At 47.4% G+C, this 19,608-nt stretch overlaps 1 protein-coding gene across 1 annotated transcript in view; it reads right to left on the reverse strand.

Moving 5' to 3' along the window:
• Positions 1 to 263: 263 nt before the first annotated feature.
• TMEM38B (transmembrane protein 38B) overlaps positions 264 to 19,608 on the reverse strand; it is a 50,835-nt gene continuing 31,490 nt past the window's right edge. The window contains exon 6 of the mRNA XM_018923317.3: positions 264 to 575. Within this exon, the coding sequence (XP_018778862.1) occupies positions 480 to 575 (96 nt within the window). The 3' untranslated portion in view covers positions 264 to 479. The remainder of the gene's footprint in view (positions 576 to 19,608) is intronic.

The raw sequence follows: 19,608 nt of genomic DNA on the forward strand, positions 1-19,608 counted from the left end.
GTGGCTCAGTTTATGCACAGGTAAGAATTCCTAAGGGTGCCCACACACCAAAAGAACTTGTTCACCCCAAATAAAATGTGGGTGTGACTTGGGGACAGTGTCAGGAGTGACATGCAGGCTCATCTCCAGCATCATCACCCTGAGATCTGAGGTGTCTTTCCACACAGATGTATTTCCTCACAGCATTTTTTTCTTAAAATATGTCCCTGGAGGTGACACCCTGTGGAGTCACACATGGGCAGAACAGAGGGAAGACAGCTGAATAATTCCATGACATTATTTATTTTCTCCTGATTAACACTAATTATGCTGAAATTAGTTAGGACAAAATGGAAAGTCCAAGCCTTGTGCATTTTCTCACCTCTTTGGTCCACGACCCCACATCCTTAATCCAACTATAACTGAGTCCCATATTTGAAGAGGTGCAAAACACCACCCTCTTTGATCATTCAGTCACAAACTTCCCAGGTGTCTCTCCCTCAGTTACATAGAAGAACAGATGGAAATCTGGTAGAGATTTTCATGCCATGGTGCTCCTCCTCCTCATCTGCTGGGAGCCATTGACTTGGCATCTCCTGTGAAAAGATGGACACACACAGTGAGGGTGGAATCTGTCCTCATCCTTCATTCAGCAGCAACACAGGTATCTGCAGAGGTTTGAACCTCTGATTTCAGCCCTGCTCTCCAAAGGACAGGTACAGAAAATCCTGCACCTGACATGAAGTTTGTTGCCTCTTCCTCTTCAGGTCAAATGGCAAAATCACAGCACACAAAGATGATCACTCAGTGCATGACTGGCAAAATCCCATCCCCAAAAACAGCCTGTATGACTGCAATCTTCTCCTCACTTGGAGGAATTAAAAACTATGCACAAGCATTCAGTCCAGAAGCTCAAAACCCAGCACCACAGCAACCCTGTCAGGAGTTTCTCGTGCTGGCTTTTGTCCTGTGGTGTCTCACTGCAACTGAGGAGCTGTGTCAGGTCTTGGCGCCAAATTTCCTGCAAGGTAACTTCCTCTTTGTGATCTGTGAGTCCTCCTGGCACACAAAGACGGTGGAAAGAAATCATTCTGAAGGGAGAGACAATCTGCTCCAGGTAGAGCCCTGACATCTCCAGGAAAGGGCAGTCTTTGCCAAAACACCAGAGTCCATCTATTAGCTAGGCAACAGCACATCTGCACCTACAAGCAAGTTTTTGGTGTGCAAAAACTCACACCAAAAGTGCTTTCCAGCACTCAAGCCTGGATAGATAATTCTGCAAGAGGAGTTTTGGTGTGAGAAACTCTCCTCCAGCTCGAAGAAGTAGAGACTGTTAGAGCCATGCATTATTCAGCTCCATTCTGTTCTGATGACTTGTTCAGCTCAGCGGCTGTATTGCAAAAGGTAAACAGGTTTCTACCCATAATCTTGTTGTCTCTGAGCAGCAATCCATCTGTCTCTCATTTATAGTATCGTCTAGTGGTGTGTCTTCTTACCCAGGTAACACTCCCTTCAGATGCTATTTTAATACTGCTGAAGACAGACGAAACCCCAGATTTGCCTAAGCAAATTTAAAAGAGCTATTTAAAGATAAAGATGCCGCAAAGCTCAAGCTAATACAGTGAAGATTTCTCAGGAGGGTTCCTAAACGGAGAAATTACTGAGAAAGAAAATAATTCACCAGAAAGCTCTGCAAAATAAAATGAATTACAGCAGCTCCTAGTTAGGACAGTATCGTAAGGGATATATGCATATAGAGAAATCTTGGCATTGTAAATTTCATTCCTAAGAGGCTTCCGTCTGCTAGTGAAAGATTTAAGTTTGACTCTAGTCTTTGATAAAAATATCTAATGCTCAATATAGAAACTTCTCAGGAGCCTGAAGCATGTGCTGCTTTTCAGCACGCCCGGGACAGAAAGGTCCACAGCTCATGAGACAAAGATGCTGGTAAACAGTTAACAGGGCAGTAAAAGCCAGGTTACATGTTTTGGGAATCTATGTACCATGGGCTGATTTTGCACTGCTGCAAACTGTGTTATGAAAATGGAGGTTATTTTCACTCTAAATAGATAATTATCCATGTCATTCAGACAGAGTCCCTTGCACAATGAAATGGCCATTGTTGAGATGAACCAGTTTTTCGAGTCTGACAAACAGATCAGCTCCTGAGGGTATATGTATTTTCTTGTTAACTAACCCCTTGACAAAGAGGACCTACAGTTACAAAAACATGCTGTTCCCACTGGCCATTTTGGATTAAAAGTGAAAAGGCAGAAGCAAAACCTGACTTCAGAAACACTGGGATACTCCAGACTCTGGAGAAGCAGGCATGTGAAAGGATATTAAGGAAGAGGAAAGATCCTGGGCTGAATAAATAGGTCTGATCAAAGCCCAAATAACACTCAAGAGCAATGCCAGAAGTGAAGCAAGGTTAAGCATATGCAGATGTTTCACTGTTCAGTCTCAATCTGTACATGACCTCTTGGACTATCTGACTCAGACAGTAAGTGTGTCTAAAAGGCTTTGGGATGCCTACTTGTTACAAGCCTGAAATAGTAAACAGTAAATCAAAACCTCATGCAAAGGCAGGGCCTTGGGAGAGAACAGGCTTAAGTGGTGTGGGTGCTTCCAGATGTCAGCCCTGGTCCAAAGGCAGCTGTAACTGAGCAAGGAGGTGATTGATTGCCTGTGTGAAGAAAGGAGAAGGAAAAAGATAGTGTCTACAAGCTAGTGAAAGTGAGCAAAATTCCAGAAAGCAGTGCCCCAAGCCAGCTGCATCAAAAAGCAGTGGGACCACTTCTCAACAAGAGGTGGCCCCAAAAGGGCCAGCAGCTGAGGCACCACAGCCTGGCATGAGTGGGACACCCTGTCCTCAGCAATCCAGCACTCCCAGCACAGCATCTCCCCAGGAGCAGAGCTACAGCAGCCAGGGAAGCACCCCCAAAAGACCAGCATTCCCACTCTCCCTGTTTTCAGCACTATGACTTCCCTCAGAGCTGAGCCCAGGGCTCAGGCAGGTCGCTGAACAGGACGAGTACTAACCCCATTATTTAATGTACTTCTGGAAGATACCAAACTGATGAGGGAACCACAAAATTCCCACCAAAAACTGAGCAATGCAAACCTCTCTGGTGCTTCTTCACCCTGCCCTTCATCTGTCAAATGCAAGTCCTTGGATGCAGAGGACATCAAATGGTCTCCATCTGTACAGCACCTTGCACAGCAGAGTTAAATTTCAGTCACAGCCTCTGGCCATTCGAGTAAGGTAAGCATTTCATGTCAAGTGACAAATACATGAAATATCAATTACTATTTCCACAGAAATCCCATGGGGGCAGGTGGGAATACTTCAAAAGGACCATATGCATTCAGTTCTTCACGTTAATAACTCATTTACTGCAAACTTTCTTCACTTTAAAAATGTCAAAATGAATTGAAAAAACCCCAAGCATTTAGATGGGTCTTGTTACAGGGGACAGCTTGTAAGATAATACACCAATACAGAAACTGACCAAGATAATAAAAAAGGCAATATCAACTCATGTCAAACTTCAACTGTCACAAAATCACTCAATTCTTAGAAGATGGGTACCCATCATTCCTTCAAAATATAAGTCCTTTCAAAAGACCTTGAGTATCTTTTGACTGAGATCCCCTGATATCTGAAGTCTCACCTGAAAGTATTTTAGACCTCTCATTTTTAGGTCTTCTAGTGCACCAGCATTAAGGAGAAGACCTGAAGCATATTGCTATTAATATCAAAACTCAGGATTATTTTTGCTTATAGAAAACTATTTTTGGAAAGCTTCATGCAACAGTCAGGACAGATCATTACTTGTAAGCATTTACCCACAGTTTGTTCTAAGTACACACCAAGGACAGTCAGCTCTCAATATTTACCAACCAAAGAATTGTCTTGCCATCAAAAGTGGCAGAAACCTGCAAGAAAGTGCAGCTGAGGACACAATCTTTGAGGAAACAGGGGTTGGGAAACATGGAGAGGTACATTTTATCTTTTAGGAAAAATTAGGAGTGTAGAATTGGTGCACTGTAGAAATGCTTGTGTAAGGAGCAGATGAGAATCCCCCAAGAGGGGATTCCACCATTGGGCATCATTACAGGAAGGTAATTTTCCAAAAGCTTCACTCTCCACCAGACATATCTTAATCAAATCCAAGCCTACAATCATGGGGCAGGACTGCCTGACCAATCTGATGAAAGAATGCAAACTAAATAACAGTACAACATTCAAGAGGCTGTAAGAGTGAGGCTTGAGTTTTTCTAGAGTTCAGAAATATGAGAACTAGGGAAAAAAAAAAGAAAATTCTTTCTTTGAACTGTCTTAATCCAAAACACATTGGTGTTCTGTGAAGGCTTCACAAAAAGAAACTGATGCAGCTTAAGTCAAGCCAAATGCAGCAAGAGAAGTCACTGAGATGGATGTCAAGGTCTACCCATCAAAAAGGAAACCTTAGTCTCCAGCACTGCCCATCTAACACCTCTCATCAGGAGAAAAAAAATTATTATGTGGGGTTTTTTTCATCTTAGAGAGAATTATTATTCCAAGTTGCAACGATAAAAAACCTTGCTGTCATTTCATGTAGTAAGAAGCAGGCTTGTAAGAATTCAGCCATGATCAGATCCTCTTCCAAGTGTCTATTGGAGAAAAAAAAAATGTACAGAAGATTACTGTACACACAGAAAGACAAGAGAGAAAGTAAAACAATCATGCATGTGTACAAAATAGAGCACATATAATTTATATATAAACAGTATTTATGTATCTAGGAGTTACTAAGCATCATTGCTTAAAGAAAATGCTTAAATTATCTAAATGCAAATAATCTAAACTGCAGAAAGACAAGGTTTTCCTCACATCTAATTTTTAAATAAAGCATTTCAAAACTACATTGAGGTAGAATTTCTTCTCTCACCAAGGCTGTGTATTAAATTCCTCACCAGCAAAGGAATTTTTATGGAAGACTAATGCTTCCTGTAACATTTATCCTCCATAGTGTGGCTTCTCAAATAATTTCTGGGCTTTTTCTCCTGCACTGTTATAAATCTTTATCTTCATGGTCATACCTTTACAAAACCCATGTCTTCTGCTGACACAAAGGCAGCAGTTACTCCTCACTCCCACCACACAAGCCCCAAATTAAAACAGCACTGGGCATGGGCACAAAATCCAGAAAGCAAAGAGACATGGAGCTGAGAGTGCCTCATGCAGTGCCACACAAGCTGACACCACTCCCCACGGTGCCAGTTAAACCCAAATCAGCTGCCTTGCAGCCTGGGAGCCACTTCCCTCTCACATTCCACAAAACAGGTATTTGCTCACCTGCAGGGTGAGAGGGGGAGACTGGCAAAAAAAAACAAATACTGAGGGCTGGGACTCTCCAGCCACAGCAGAACCCTCCAGCACAGAGTCACCAGGCACAGACCTGGGGAAAGGTGATGCCTCTGAGTTCCCAGCCAGAAAACAGGCATGAATGGCATCACAACATCAACTGCAGTAATTGGGGATTTGGCTGTTGTGCAAAATGAGTGCAGCTGGCATGCTGAGGTGTCAGATAGGGCTGTAGCAGAGCAGCAACCAAGAGCAGAGTGTAAAACACTCAGCAAGAAACTCACGTGCAGCTTCACCTCGTGCTCTCTCTGGCCGCACTTTGGAGCTGGGTAGAATTTTTTAAACCATTTTAGCAGACAGAACCAGCAACACTGGCCAGGCCTGTGACATCTGACAGAACCTCACCAGTGCAAGAAGACACAGCTACCCCGGTGCCTGCCTCAGCCAGCACCACAGAGCAGCCCTGTGGGACAGCACACCTGCAGTGGGAAGTGGTGCAGGAACCAGGCCACAGAGGCATTTCTTTTGTCATCTGAATGGAAGAGCACTGCAGAAACCAGCTCTGCATGTTTTTAGAGGGTGGGGGGGAAAGCACAACAGCAGTCAAGCAGAGAGAGCCATTTGTGTTTAAAAGCTGACCTTGCTTTTCCCCCCCATTTTTCTCACACATTCAGCTCTATAGCACCCGTAGAGTGACCTTTTTAGTGTCCCCTCCTCCATTAGGTCATCTTTGTGTACATCCTAGAGCCAGTTCCATTAACTAGAGGCTTCACATCTTGGACATCCTCCCTTCCTGGAGCCAGGTAATGGATTTCCAAGTCTAAACACACTGTGCCATCACCATGGAAGGTTTCCAGAGGCAAGACAAGGGGCACGCTGTGGTAAAGGGGCTACACACAAGACAGAGTAGCAACAGGATCTGTCACTCACCAAAAATTCAACAGAACACTAAAACCACAAGGTTGAATTTAAGGGTGCTGTGCCTCAAACACGCTGGTCTAAATACTAGCACAAGCACATTTTTTAAAAATATGGTTCGGGCAAAATATTTGTGCACAAATATACAACACCCTGGAGAAAAGGGCCAACAGGGACACCAAGCACCTGGGGCAGGACCAGCAGGCTCCCCTGCACCAGCAGGGGCACTGGGGAAGGTTCAGCAGGTCCCTCTTGGGCCACTGAGCCTGGTGAGAGAGATACCAACAAACTCACAAGGACATGGGGATGCCATTAAGACAGTGAGGCTGGAGCAGCAATTCTCCAGTGACCACAAAGGAAGTCACTGTGCAGATTTTGGGGTTCAGTTGCTCACTTCTGCAGGCAGTGCTTATTTTTGAAGCTGTTTATTTCTTGGTTTTGAAAGAGATTTTGTATAAAAATTGTCTTCCCTGCTTCTATCTCAGATACCTATGCCATTCTCTTCCCACACAGAGTTATCCTAGAGTTTGAAATGAGGGGAGGAGGATAGGCTGAGGAAGTGGGGAGAGCACAGGAAGGTGAGTGACTGTCCTGTTGTTATTGCTAACTACCAAGGTACACATATGGGATATTCTGGGCTCTCATATATAGCTAAAATGTTCATTTACAGCACACACAGATACCTTTATCCTTTCAGCAGCACAAGCAAAAGAAAACACAAGTGATTTTGACACAAGGTCCAATATCAGAGCAGTGTCTCAGATCGTCAGTGAAAAAGTTATCATTTCTGTTCCACAATAATTTCAAAATTCTTTCCAATTAATGTCCATTAGCAGTAAAGACAAATATAAAACAAAAAAGCAAACTCAACAAAACCCAAATCGTTCCTCCGTTACACTCCTGCTGTGCCACAGAAGTCTTTATTCAGAGCAGAATTAGCCCCTCTCTGTCTAATAGCTGTTGTGAAAGTGGAATCATTGCACCCTACATGGAATTGGAATTGATGACAAACCTCGTATTGCTTATTTTTCCTGCTGTAGGAGATTTCTGAACAGCCTCACTACAGTGCAGGTTAGAAGGTGAGTCACTGGGCCAATGGCCAAGAAAGGAAATATTGCTTCTCAACAGGTTACATTCCTAAAATTCACCAATTTCAAGCAGTTTCCCCCTAGTATTTTAAAAAATTGGGCTTCTGCTCCAAGGAACTGAAGAACAAGACAAAGAGTCTTCTCTATCACTCTATAAAAATCACCACCGGCAGAAGATTTTTCACATTTTGTTTAACCCCAAGCTTCTTTTAAATCAAGAAGTCATTCTGGGAAGATCCTGGTTATGACCCAGTTTCTACAAAAACAGTCCAGCAGCCTGATCTAGGTTGAATGCCAAGGGGGCCATTGTTTTAAGAGTGAAATGACACAGAGCCAGCCGTGAGTCATGTCACGCACAGCACCACAGAAGCTGCACAAACAAGTTAACAGCGGGGCAAACAGGTGGTGGGTAAGAGGTGCTGTGATCTGCCTCCTTCAGCAGCACCTAAGACCTGCAGGTAAAGGAGGAGGGGGCACCTACCAGGGTTGCTACAAAGTTGGCTTTACTGCTGCTGCCTTTATGACAACAATATAAAGTGACTCCCACAACACAGTGAAGATAAGCTCTTTAAAGAAAATATAAAAGCATTAGCTCGGCAATTCATCCGAACCTCATCATGCATCGTAGACATTTTTGAAGTTTAACAAAGAAAAGCACATCATTAAAGAATACTGCTCTATCACCATTCTTATGCAAATCCTTTCAGATAGTTGGGTGGAAAATTCCATCTAACACACAGTGAGAAATAAATGTTGCAGGGTGGAAATTTCAGCTATACCGAGTGCATCTATCACTTGTATAATCCAAACTACTGTATGTGCCCTGACTACAGAATTAGTATTGATCCATTCACCATGTAAACATCAAGTACTTTCTATTATTACTTGAAATAGCATGCTATCACAATTTCTATTTCCTCCCTCTATCTTAAATAGAAGTATTGCACATTAGCTCTTCCCTTCATGTACTTTTTTGCACAGCTATCTAACTACAGTGTTCAAGGCTGTGCTGGGTTTCCTGCAGACATCTGCAGTATTACCATCAAAGTACTTTATTTTCAAGTCATCTCTGATGGAAGGCAATACAACTCTCATTTACACTGAAACCTGTTACTGTGGCTTCTCTTGGTAAAGCACACAGAGCCCTTTGTTTTAAGATCTCTGTTGTGACTACCATTGTGAAAGACAACATCAAGCAGCTTCTCCAAATGTTGCTCACACACCTCTCAGAAGTATCACAAAGATAAGAGTGGACGGCAAGAATCTGAGCAGCTATGTCGTCTGAGCACATACAAGTGGTGGAGGAAAAAAATCATGATTTCCATCTCATTTTTCTCAACAAAAATAAGCTGCTGTGGCTTAAATGCAACTTGGGAAGTGCTGGGAGATGCTTAGAAGCATAATGTGTTTCACCTATTAGAACATCACTTTTTCTTTGATCACGGTGAAAGACGTAAAATGGAAAATACAAGGGCTTTTTCTCCAGGAAAGCTCTCAAATTTTAGACTGAAAGTGGGTCCTGAGACTTGGGCAAGACACCCCAGACGTCGAGTGCTGAAGTGCCAAAGCTCTGACTCAGAGCAGCTCTGACTCAGTGTGATAGGGGCTGGGGGGGAGGGACCGCAGACACCCCTTGAGCCTTACAAAAGCAGCCCCCAGGGAGTGAAGGCAATGAGGGTGGGGCAGTTTGTGCACTAAGGGCTAGAGGTGAGCTCAGCTGGTGGTCACCCAGCTAGGAAAGGAGCCCAGCTGTGGTATCCACTGGCTGGAGAGCCCTCTGCACCCAACAGAAAGGATGAGGTGACCCAGAGGGAACTGCCATGAAAACGTGCAGCCAGCCCCCCAGGCCTGGGCTGCAGGGAGTGCCAGAGCCAGGCATGAGTGGCAAGGCAGTAGGGACAACAGCAGGGCAAGGTGTGGCCGGGGAGATGATCTGCTCTCCTGCTGGCAGAGCTTCAGGGGGAGGTAGGAAAGGGAAGAAGTATCAGGGACTCCAAGGAGGAGATTGACATGGTGGAGCCACTCTCTACCATCCCTGAGGCAAAGGCACCACAAGAGGGGCATCCCTGAGCTGGCTGCACCACAAGAAGCAGAGGATCCCCTATTCTCTCACCAGCAGGCAGCAGGAGGATGATGCCTTGTGAAGGCTGGCCTAGAGCAGAGGCTGGATGGAGTTAAAGAATAAAGCAGGGATTTATTAAAAGGATCTCCTCAATGGATACACCTTGGGCAGCACAAGAGCCCAGCCAGGGCTGCACCCAAGATGAACCAAAATGGTCCCAAAATGGACAACCAGACACAGGGTCTCTCACTTTTATAAGTTCTGGTCCATTTGCCAGTATATTTTACATTTACCCAAATAACCACTGGAATTAATTGTCCAATTACAGCTTTAGGTTAAGAAGTCCCATCCTTCTTGTTTTTCTCTCTTCAGTCCATGTTATTTTGGCTCTTGGGCCTGAGATTTGGATCATCTGTCCTTGGTCCCCAGCAAGACAAGGAATTGTTTTGTCTCCCTGCTCTGTGCAGAGAGCTCATCATCCCCTCATGTGAAGCCCAGACCCACACACTAAAGCAGCACAGAATCTGAAAAATATAAAAGCTAAAACCTGAGGGATCAAGGCAACCTAAACAATGTGGAGGTATGGAAACAGGTATCCTCTCAAGACAGCAAGTGAATCCCCTCCCAACCTCCCTCACTTTCCCAGCTGCACTCATATATCAGGAACAAGACTCTGGAACATGAAGCTCAGGCAAACAACAGCCAGGATCTCCATTCAGGTTGGAGGAATCACCAAAGGTGAGCCAGCCTCATCATCCCACCCCTGTACGACCACCCCAGCTAAGAAGAAAAGAAGGACAGGTGTGTCAGTGCCTCTCTTCTGAGAGGAACACCAGGCCCAAAATGCTGGCCAGGCCCATGCTAACACACTGGGAACTCTGCTGCCTTCCTGGGTAAAGCAAGTCACTAGAAAACTCTCTAGTCTGGTGTGGTCCCCTGGCTATCATCCACTTCTTGTTCTCCAGGGAGGCAGAGATTAATTCCCAGCAAGAAGCCTGAGGGCAATGGAGAGGGACCAAAGAGCCTGGGAGCACAAGTGGTTGTTCTCTAACCTGCCAGGTGTAGGGAAGCATGGGGAAAGCAGGAAAATTCTACAGGTGAATACCTGTCTCTGAGCCTGGTGTCACTGGCAAGATTTTGGTGTTTTTTGAGCACTGTTTACTTGACACTCACTGCTGACAGAGTACACCTGCTCAAAGGGTGTTGAGTCCCCCACCCTCGTTCTCGTGGGGAATCTGCTTCTCTGCTCTCTGCTTGCCACCTGTGGTGACAGCACAACCCCACAAAGCATCCACAGGAGGTGAGCTTCTCACCTACCACATAACCATGCTGTGGGCCACCAAAATATGCTCACCCTTTTGTCTCCATAAGTGCAAAATATAATCATCTAATGAAGCACACAGTCTGTAAAGACCAGAGAAGGCATTGGCAGGACTCTTTATTTCCAGGATAACAGTGCATCTCCCAACTCTTCCCCTCACAAGCCTCAGAGGTCAGGACAGTGCCTCTTCACTGCATTCAGTGCAGGTCACCTCATACCACAGCACACCAGAATGTCAGCTGCAATGAAAATTCCAGGAGCTCTGAGCCCAGAAAACATCTGGCCAGTCTCAAACTACGTAGGAGGGATGGCAGACAGCAAAAGTTAGGCAGGCCTGAGGAGGAGGAAGAGGAGGAGAAGGAGAGGGGGAGCGCTCACAGTCTGTAGGTGTTCATGCACCTCCCATTACAGGCTCATTTCCCTCAGCAGACCTGAAGCCCCTCCCTCAGTGACCCATGTAGAAAACAAAGGAGACAGATGGTAAATGAGAGTGGAGGAGCTGTAATGATTTACACCAGCAGACAAACTGACCGCTGGGTGTTGAAGTGCTGGAGGGCAATTTTACTACCCCCACCCCCCTCCTACCAAAAAAAAAGAAGGCAATAAGCAAGCTCTGTTTCTGAGAAAATTATGTCAGCTTTGGTGCTGGGCGCATTTTTTATTGTTCATAAAACATCATGCCGGTCTGTGGTCCCAAGCAACTGCTGACAGACATCTGCTGAGTGGGATCCTTTGGATATGACTCAAGGAAGAGAGAAGTTTCTCTCCTCAGAAAAACGAATAAACCAGGTGCCTGGGATGCACCAGGGATTATCTGACAAAAACCTAAACAGGAAGACAGAAGACTGCCTCCAGGTTCTGTCACACAGAGAAGTGTTCAGGACTCAACAGAAGCATTCTTCTTCAGCTCAACCTTCTCAAACCGTATCTCAAACCCAACATAAACAAGAGGTCCTCCAGGAGTTTCTCCAGGCCCTATCTGAGCTCTGCTCCTCTCGGGAATTTCAGATGTAAGCACAAAAGCCAGTACTGTGTGCCTTGTCATCCAGACTTAGCTGTGGGGCTGCTACAGCAAGCAGTGACCAAATTCACCAGAAAGGAGCTCCTGACGGACCCTGAAAACAAAACTGACAGCCCAGCAGAAGCACTCGGGGAGAGGGGTAGCTCCACTGCTCTAAAAAAGAGGTTGGGATTGTCATGTGCTTTGAAATTCACTGGTAAGTGGGCAAATAACTCCCCTAGAGCTGCCTGAAAATCTTTGGGAAGGTGATCAGAGATGACTGTGTCATGACTACATCATGGAAGGAACTGGAAATGAAGAGAGGAGAAACAGAAGTGTAAGGGAGATGCAGGAGGTAAATAAATGCATCATTAACTCAGGAGATCCGAATGGAGCTGCTTTTCACTGTCACTGGCACCAAAGATATACTGTAGCAAGTCAGCATACCGTTACCAGCTTGGTCACTCATTTATCTCTCTCTCACATCTTCCATCTGTAATTATCACCCCAAGATGTTCTTGAGTGTCACCTCTGTGTCCTTCACCCAATCTGCTCTTTGCCAGACCAGCTTTCCTCAGTTTCTCAAGTCACACATTTCAGTCACCATGAACCTAAGTAGCAGAGACCTCTGGACCATCCCTTGAAATTAGGTTTGTCTGTTTGCTTATTTAAAGCAGTGTTATAAAACATGCTGAAGTGTTCTGAAGTGGTTTTTTATTTTTTTTAATTAAGCAATGCAAAAAAAAAAAAAAAAAAAAGGAGAAACTGTGCTATCAGAATGACTCAATAAGCCTTGCTGTTATTCTCACACAATTGCTAATTATAAGGTCATAAACCAATTTTCCTCCTACTTAGCCTAAAATAGTCAAGTCTTACACATAACCAGGTACATAAGAAGCAAGTAATGCTTTATCACTTTATTGGCAGCCCATCACCCTCAGTATCTGTGGCATGAACCCAGAATACTCCTGAAAAAGGTTAGGAGAGGAGCACTTGCTAATATGCTAACAGCATTTCCTAATATTATGGCTACAGACTTTAAAAAGTGAAAGGCCAAGTTTCTCTCCAGAACACTTAGGAATGTGGTCTGTGCCACTAAATGTAACTTTGGGGGAAAAAAAAAAAAAAAAAAAGAGAGAAGCTCAGCAGCCAACTTGTCACCATTACAGCCAGAACCTCCAGCCACCAGTGCAGCCTGCTCACTTTGCCCCTCAGGAGTGGTGGGGAAATTCACTCATGCATCAGATGAGCCATTGTGGCAGACCAACCCCTAGGAAACCTGGAGCCTGGGCTGTCCCACTGTGTCTCCTTTATCTTCCATGCTACAGTGCAACCAGAACATCCAGGTCACCCTGGAGAGTGACCTTTACCAGCACAACCAACCACATGCAAGGCTGGCCCACGCCTGCTTCTCAAGTACACCAACTTCTGTCAGAACACATACTTCTCAAAGCCAAAGCACCTTTTGCATTCCCTGTATGGGTCTCCCAGACGAGTGAATTGGCCACTACCCTGCTGAATAAAAGGATCTGAACTGCAGCAGAGCAACATCCCTCTCCAGCTACTGTGCTGACTTCAAAAGGGTGCTTTCTTGTTTGCTCACTTCAAAGCAACCACAAGAATTTCTTCTTGGGTAGAGGGTTTTCAAAGTGCTTGAGTCCATCACCAGCACTCCAGAGAGTAGGAGAGATTGCAACAACCTCCTGCATTTGCAAGCTTCCAGAGGGGTGCCTTTAGGGTGCTCCTCCTTCAGCATCCAACTTCCTTAGGGTGTCCATTCCTTGGTACATGCTGGAACCAAGAGGTCTGGCTGCAGGCCCTGAATTAGAGCAGTCAGACACACAGAAGCTCATTAATTTTGCCACCAAATTTAAAGCAGCTCTTGTGCTCTCTGTTGGTTTCCGCCCTGGTGCAACTCCCTGCTCAGATCCTGCTTCATCTGGTGCTCAGGTGCAGAGTGCAGGGTGCTGACAGAAAGCAGTCACTTCTCTCTTTGGCTTTAATTGTGTTGGCACCCTCAGCTGTGCTCACCCCTCCCTTCTTCTGCCAGCTCCATGCACAGATCTCTGCATCTGAGCTCCACAGATGTGAACTCCAGATGCACAGCCATCCCACTGGCAAAATGCAGTTCAGCCCCACCAATCACCCCGCCCTTCTTGATCACTACTGCAGTGTCAGTTAGGGGTAGTTTCTGTCACACAGGCATTTTGTGCATGTGTATCTACACAAAGGCTTCCCTCAGGGAAACCTCCACGAGATTTGTCAGGAAGTGGAGCCTGCATCTGCTCTAAAAACCAGGAGGAAGTGTAGAGGCAATGAGGCTGGGAGCTTCTTCCCCTTCACCAGGACTGGGGCATGTACACAGGTCAGTTTATCTGCAAAACTTTAATCGCCCAAGCTCTGTAACCTGAATAACAGACCTCCATTAGGAACTGGAGTCCAAACCCTCAAAGGTTTCCAGGTCCCTGAGTTCCTTTGGTTTCAGCACTGTTGATTATCTGGGCCTGACCTACAAAACTTCAACTGCCAAAGCAAAGCCACACTCCTGACTGTTTTTTCCATGGAATTCATGAAGTGTCCAGAGCCAGCTTCCACAGAAGCATGGCAGTAGATGGTCTTTAAGAATCCTACAAGAGACTACAAGGGGGTGGTGGTGGTGGGGGGGGCACTTGAGAAACATCTTTTTTTTTTTTCTGTGTAGCAGAAACACAAGTTTTTTGTTTTTTTTTTTTTCATTGCTGCCTATGCTGCTGTCTAAATGAATCCCACGTAGACAGTTAGTTGGATCCTATGAAACAAGAAGGCTACACTTGGCACCTGCTGTGTTACAGATTGTGCCTGTGAAATTGAATTTACAAGGACAAGACCAGAGAGAATGGCAAAAAACAAGGAGCTGTAGAGAATGATGTATTTGCCTGAACTATATTAATAGTTTGTCATTAAGGATAAGTAAGACTGCCATGCACTTAGCAGTGAAGATCTCCTTCCAAAAGTCTTCAGTGTGGGACCTTAGCTATTTACAAAATCAGCTTTTTGGGGGAATGACTGTATTCTACATTGCCAATGCACGAGAAATGAAACCCAGCTGACTTGCAAGTCCTACTGTTGTATATGTTTTTATTAGATAATGCCACTGAAAAGGTTGCACTGTGGGTGACAGGTGGCATTACCCATGTAACTTCCCTCTGCAGAACTGAAACCCAGCCACATTGCTAATTCACAGATTTAAAAACACCACGTCCCTAAACAAAGGAAGTATGGAGACTGCCAGACAGCTGCCCAATGTTTGAGAGAGAGCAGAGGAGATATCTCAGAAGGCCAAAGCTGTTCACTTGGTTATCTGTTAGCAGGGGAAGAACTCTGGTGCAACCCAGCAAGGACATCCCTCCAGGATACAGACACTGTGTGGGTGCATGTGTGTAACATACAGGGAAAAAAATAACAGCGTCTGTGCAAGAAATTTCTTTCCAGCTTGCCCATGCAAACCAGCCAAAGGTCCCCGACACAGTCAGAAAGATTTCCAAAACTGCAGAAATGAAATATAGGATCGTAGAATCATAAAATATTCTGAGCTTGAAGAGACCCACAAGGACCAGCAAGTCCAATTCCTGGCCCTGCACAGACAGCCCCAGAGTCACACCATGTTCCTGAGAGAGGTGTCCAAGTGCTTCTTCAGCTCTGCCAGGCTTGGTGCCGTGCCCATTCCCCGGGGAGCCTGTTCCAGCGGCCAAACACCCTCTGGGGGAGGATCCTTCTCCTAATACCCAATCTAAACCTTTCCTGACACGACTTCAGGCCATTCCCCGGTCACCACAGAGCACAGATCAGTGCCTGCCCCTCCTCTCCCCATCATGAGGAAGCTGCAGAGCTGCAGGGAGGCCTCCCCTCACTCTCCTCCATCGCAACAGGCCCAGTGCCCTCGGCTGCTCCTCATGGAGCTTCCCCTCAAGGCCCTGCACCATCCCCATGGCTCCTCTGCACACTCTCTGGCAGTTTGATGCCTTTTTAACCCTGTGATGCCAGAACTGCACCCAATATTCCAGGTGAGGCTGTCCTGGCCCAGAGCAGAGCGGGACAATCCCTCCCTGGCCCGGCCGGCCATGCTGGGCCTGCTGTCCCCAGGGCAGGGATGTCCCTGCTGGCTCCAGGGCACTGCTGGCTCCTGTCCAGCTGGCCATTGACCAGGAGCCCCAGGTCCTTTCCCCTGGCACCATCACCAGCACCTCATTCCTTAGTCTGTCCCTGCATCCAGGGTTGCCCCATCCCAGGGGCAGACTTCAGCACTTTCTCTTGTTAAACTTCCCATGGCTGGTGATTGTCCAGTCCCCTCATTTGTCAAGGTCACTCTGCAATCCCTCAGCTCCTCCCAACTTACTATTGGCAACCTTGCCCAGTATCCCTTCTAATCCAGGTAATTTTTGAGGATGTTGAGGAGCACAGGGCCAGGAACGGAACCCTGTGGAGCCCCACCAGCGACAGGTCCCCAGTCTGACGTCACCCCAGTCACCACAACCCTTGGTGCCTGTTTTGTGAGCCATTAATCACCCATCACATGATGTGGGATGAATGTTTTGTCCAGAAGGATCCTGGGAAAGACAGTATGGAAAGTTTTGCTGAAGTCCAAAAAGATTATATCAACTGTCTTCCCTTGATCAACCAGGTGGGTTACATTGCTGTGAAAGGAAATCAGGTTTGGCAAGCAGGACTTTCTCCTCATAATCCTGAGCTGGCTGTGACCAGAGCGTCATCCAGGTGGTTTTCAATACCTCCCAGAATAATCTTCTCCATAATTTTACTAGTCACTGTCATGAGACTGACAGACCTGTTGTTTGCAGGGTCATCCTTCTTGCCTTTCCTGAAAACTGGGACATTCACCAGCTTCCAGTCAACTGGGACTTTTGCAGATTCTCAGGAACACTCAAAAATCATCAAGAGAGGTTTTGCCATGATATCAGCAGCTCAATTACTATTTTTTAATTAATTCCATCAGGCTCCATAGACCCATAGGGATGCAGCTGGAGAAGCACATCCTATGCAAGCTCAGGAAGAGCTGGGAGTTGATCATTCTCATATCCACGGTGCTCCAGCTCAGGGTCCTGGGACCCCTTAACTTCTCATCTGCATTGAAGATGGAAGAGAAGAAAACCCTGAACACCTCTCCTGTGTCCATGTCCCTGTTTCTGAGGTGACTGTCCTCATCAATGGATTCATGTTATTCCTGGACCACCTTTTGCTATTAACCTACTTAATAAACCTTTTTTTTGTCCTCCACAGTTATGGCCAACTCCAATTAGGCTTTGGCTGAACAAATTTTCTCCCTACAGTGGCAAGCAGCATCTCTGTATTCCTCCAGTGTCATCCCACCTTGCTCCCACTGGGAAAATACCTTCTTTTTTGGTTGAAGCTTCCAAAGAAGATCCTTCCTTAGTCAAGCTGACCTTCTGACTCATCTGCTTGACTTATGGCATTCTGGAACTGTCTGCTCCTGTGCTCCTGGGAAGTGGTGCATGAAAAATGGCCAGCACTGATGGACCCCAGCACCTTCAAAAGTGTTTTCCCAGGGGACTTTACTCAGTAGTTCCCTGATCAGCCTGATGTCTGCTCTTCTCATGTCCAGGGCTGAAGTTTTGCTGGCACTTTTCCTCCCCTCAACAAAGACTTTTAAAATGTATTTGACACACAGCATCTTGCAATGCTGCACGGAGCACCGACCAGCTGGATGGAGAAGCAGCAGTGCTTGGAGTCATGAGGTAACATTGGAAGCAGCTCACTGGAAGGAAATCAAATCTAAGTTAAAGGAAAAGAAAACAAGATACAATCATCAGAATGCTAAGAACAAGGGGGCAATCAAAATTCAGATTTCACTACGTCAGCCTCAAATAACCCAGGAAGCCACAGGACTGTTGCAGGTGGGTTTTTCTACCCCTGAAGTGCGACAGGCTGGGGAGAAAATGGCTGGAAAGTGCCTCAGTGGAAAATGACCTGGAAGTGCTGGTCAACAGTGGCTGAACATGAGCCCAGGTGGCCAAGGGGCCGATGACCCCTGGGCTGTCCCAGCCGTAGGGTGGCAGCAGGAGCGGGGCAGTGACTCCCCCTGTGCTGGCACTGCTGAGGCCACACCTTGAGTCCAATATCTAGTTCTGGGTTATTCACTTCAGGAAAGATGATGAGGTGCTGGAGCAAGGCCACAGAAAGGGAATGGAGCTGGGGAAGGGTGGAAGTCTGATAAGGAGCAGCTGAGGGAGCTCGAGAGACTCAGCTACCTCTCACTCTTCACAATTCCCTGAGAGGAGGGGACACCCAGGTGGGGGGTCCGGCTCTGCTCCCAGGGAACAAGGGTTAGGATGTGAGGAGAAAGCCTCAGGTTGCACCAGGGGAGGTTTAGGTTGGACATCAGGAAGAATTGTTCCCAGAATGGGTGACTGGACATGGGACTGGGCTGCCCAGGTGGAGTCACTGTCCCTGGCGGTGTTTAAGGAGAGACTGGAATGCACTCGGCGCTGTGGTCTGGGTGACAAGGCGGGGATCAGTCACAGGTCGCACTCGATGACCTCAGAGATGTTTTCCAGCCTGGCTGACCCTGTGATTCCTTGGTGAACCCGCGGTTCCCCGCTCCCGCAGCCCCTGCCCGGAGCAGGACGGTGCCGGGCGGGAGCGGCGGGGGCAGCGGGACGGGGGAGGAGCGGTACCAGGTCCCGCTGGGCTTCGGGGACCGGTGCCGTGCTCAGGGGGCCAGGGGCGGGAGATGGCGCGGGAGCGGAGCCGGGAGCGGGATCGGGTGCGGGAGTGGGAGCGGAGCCGAGTGTGGTCAGGAGCGGGAACGGGAGAGGGATTCGGAGCGGGAGACGGAGCGGAGGCGGGAGTGGGAGCGGGATCAGGATAGGGAGAGGATCCGGGAGGGTGAGAGGGATCAGGAGCGGGATCAGGAGCGGGATCAGGTCCGGGAGCGGGAGCGCGCCTCGCCCCGGCAGCGGCGGGCGCGCGCCACCTGCCGGCGGGAGCGCGGAGGCTGCGCGGCCACGTGGCGCCGCCGGAGCCGGGGCGCGCCCCCGCGCCCGCCCCTGCGCGCCCCCGCGGTGCCACTGGATCAATGATGTTGGAAAAGGGCTCTGAGCATACCGAGTGCAGCCGGTGACCGGACGCCGCCTGGTCCGGCACCGAGTGCCACATCCAGCTGCTCCTTGAGCACTTCCAGGTGACTCCACCACCTCCCTGGCAGCTCATTCCAATGTCGAGCAACATTTTCTGTGAATAAATTCTTCCTAATTCCCTGGCGCAGCTTGAAGTTTTGTCATCTCATCCTGTCCCCTGGGAGCAGAGCCCAACCCCCCTGGCTGTCCCCTCTTGTCAGGAGTTGTGCAGAGCCACAAAGTCCCCCCTGAGCCTCCTTTGCTCCAGGCTGAGGCTACCCTACTCCCTCAGCTTCTTCTCATCAGATTTGTGCTCCAGACCCTTCCCCAGCTCCATTCCCTTCTCTGGAGTCACTCCAGCCCCTCTGCGTCCATTTGAATTGAGGGGCCCAGACCTGGGCACCGCACTTGAGGTGTGGCCTCAGCAGCCCTGAGTACAGGGGGAAGAATCCCTTCCCTGGTCCTGCTGGCCACACTATTTCTGACACAGAACACTGAAAATACTCTTCAGATGTTCTCAGCCCTCTTCTCTTGTAGCCCTCAGGCGTCTTTGCTTTCCCTTCACAGGAGCATCCTGGCTCCAGAAACAGCCAGGACACATTCCCACCTCCCCAGCTGCCACCCCTGGGGTCTACCCTTTGTTCCCATCCCCAAACTTCAAACCCAAGCTGCGTTCTTCATCTCTGTGGCAGCACAGCCAGCATGAGCTTTCACATGTGCTGGGCTTTCCCTTTTTCCAAACTGCCTCTTCTCACTTCAA

This window comes from Serinus canaria, chromosome Z (genome assembly GCF_022539315.1).
Source record: "Serinus canaria isolate serCan28SL12 chromosome Z, serCan2020, whole genome shotgun sequence".
Classification (NCBI taxonomy): Eukaryota; Metazoa; Chordata; class Aves; order Passeriformes; family Fringillidae; genus Serinus; species Serinus canaria.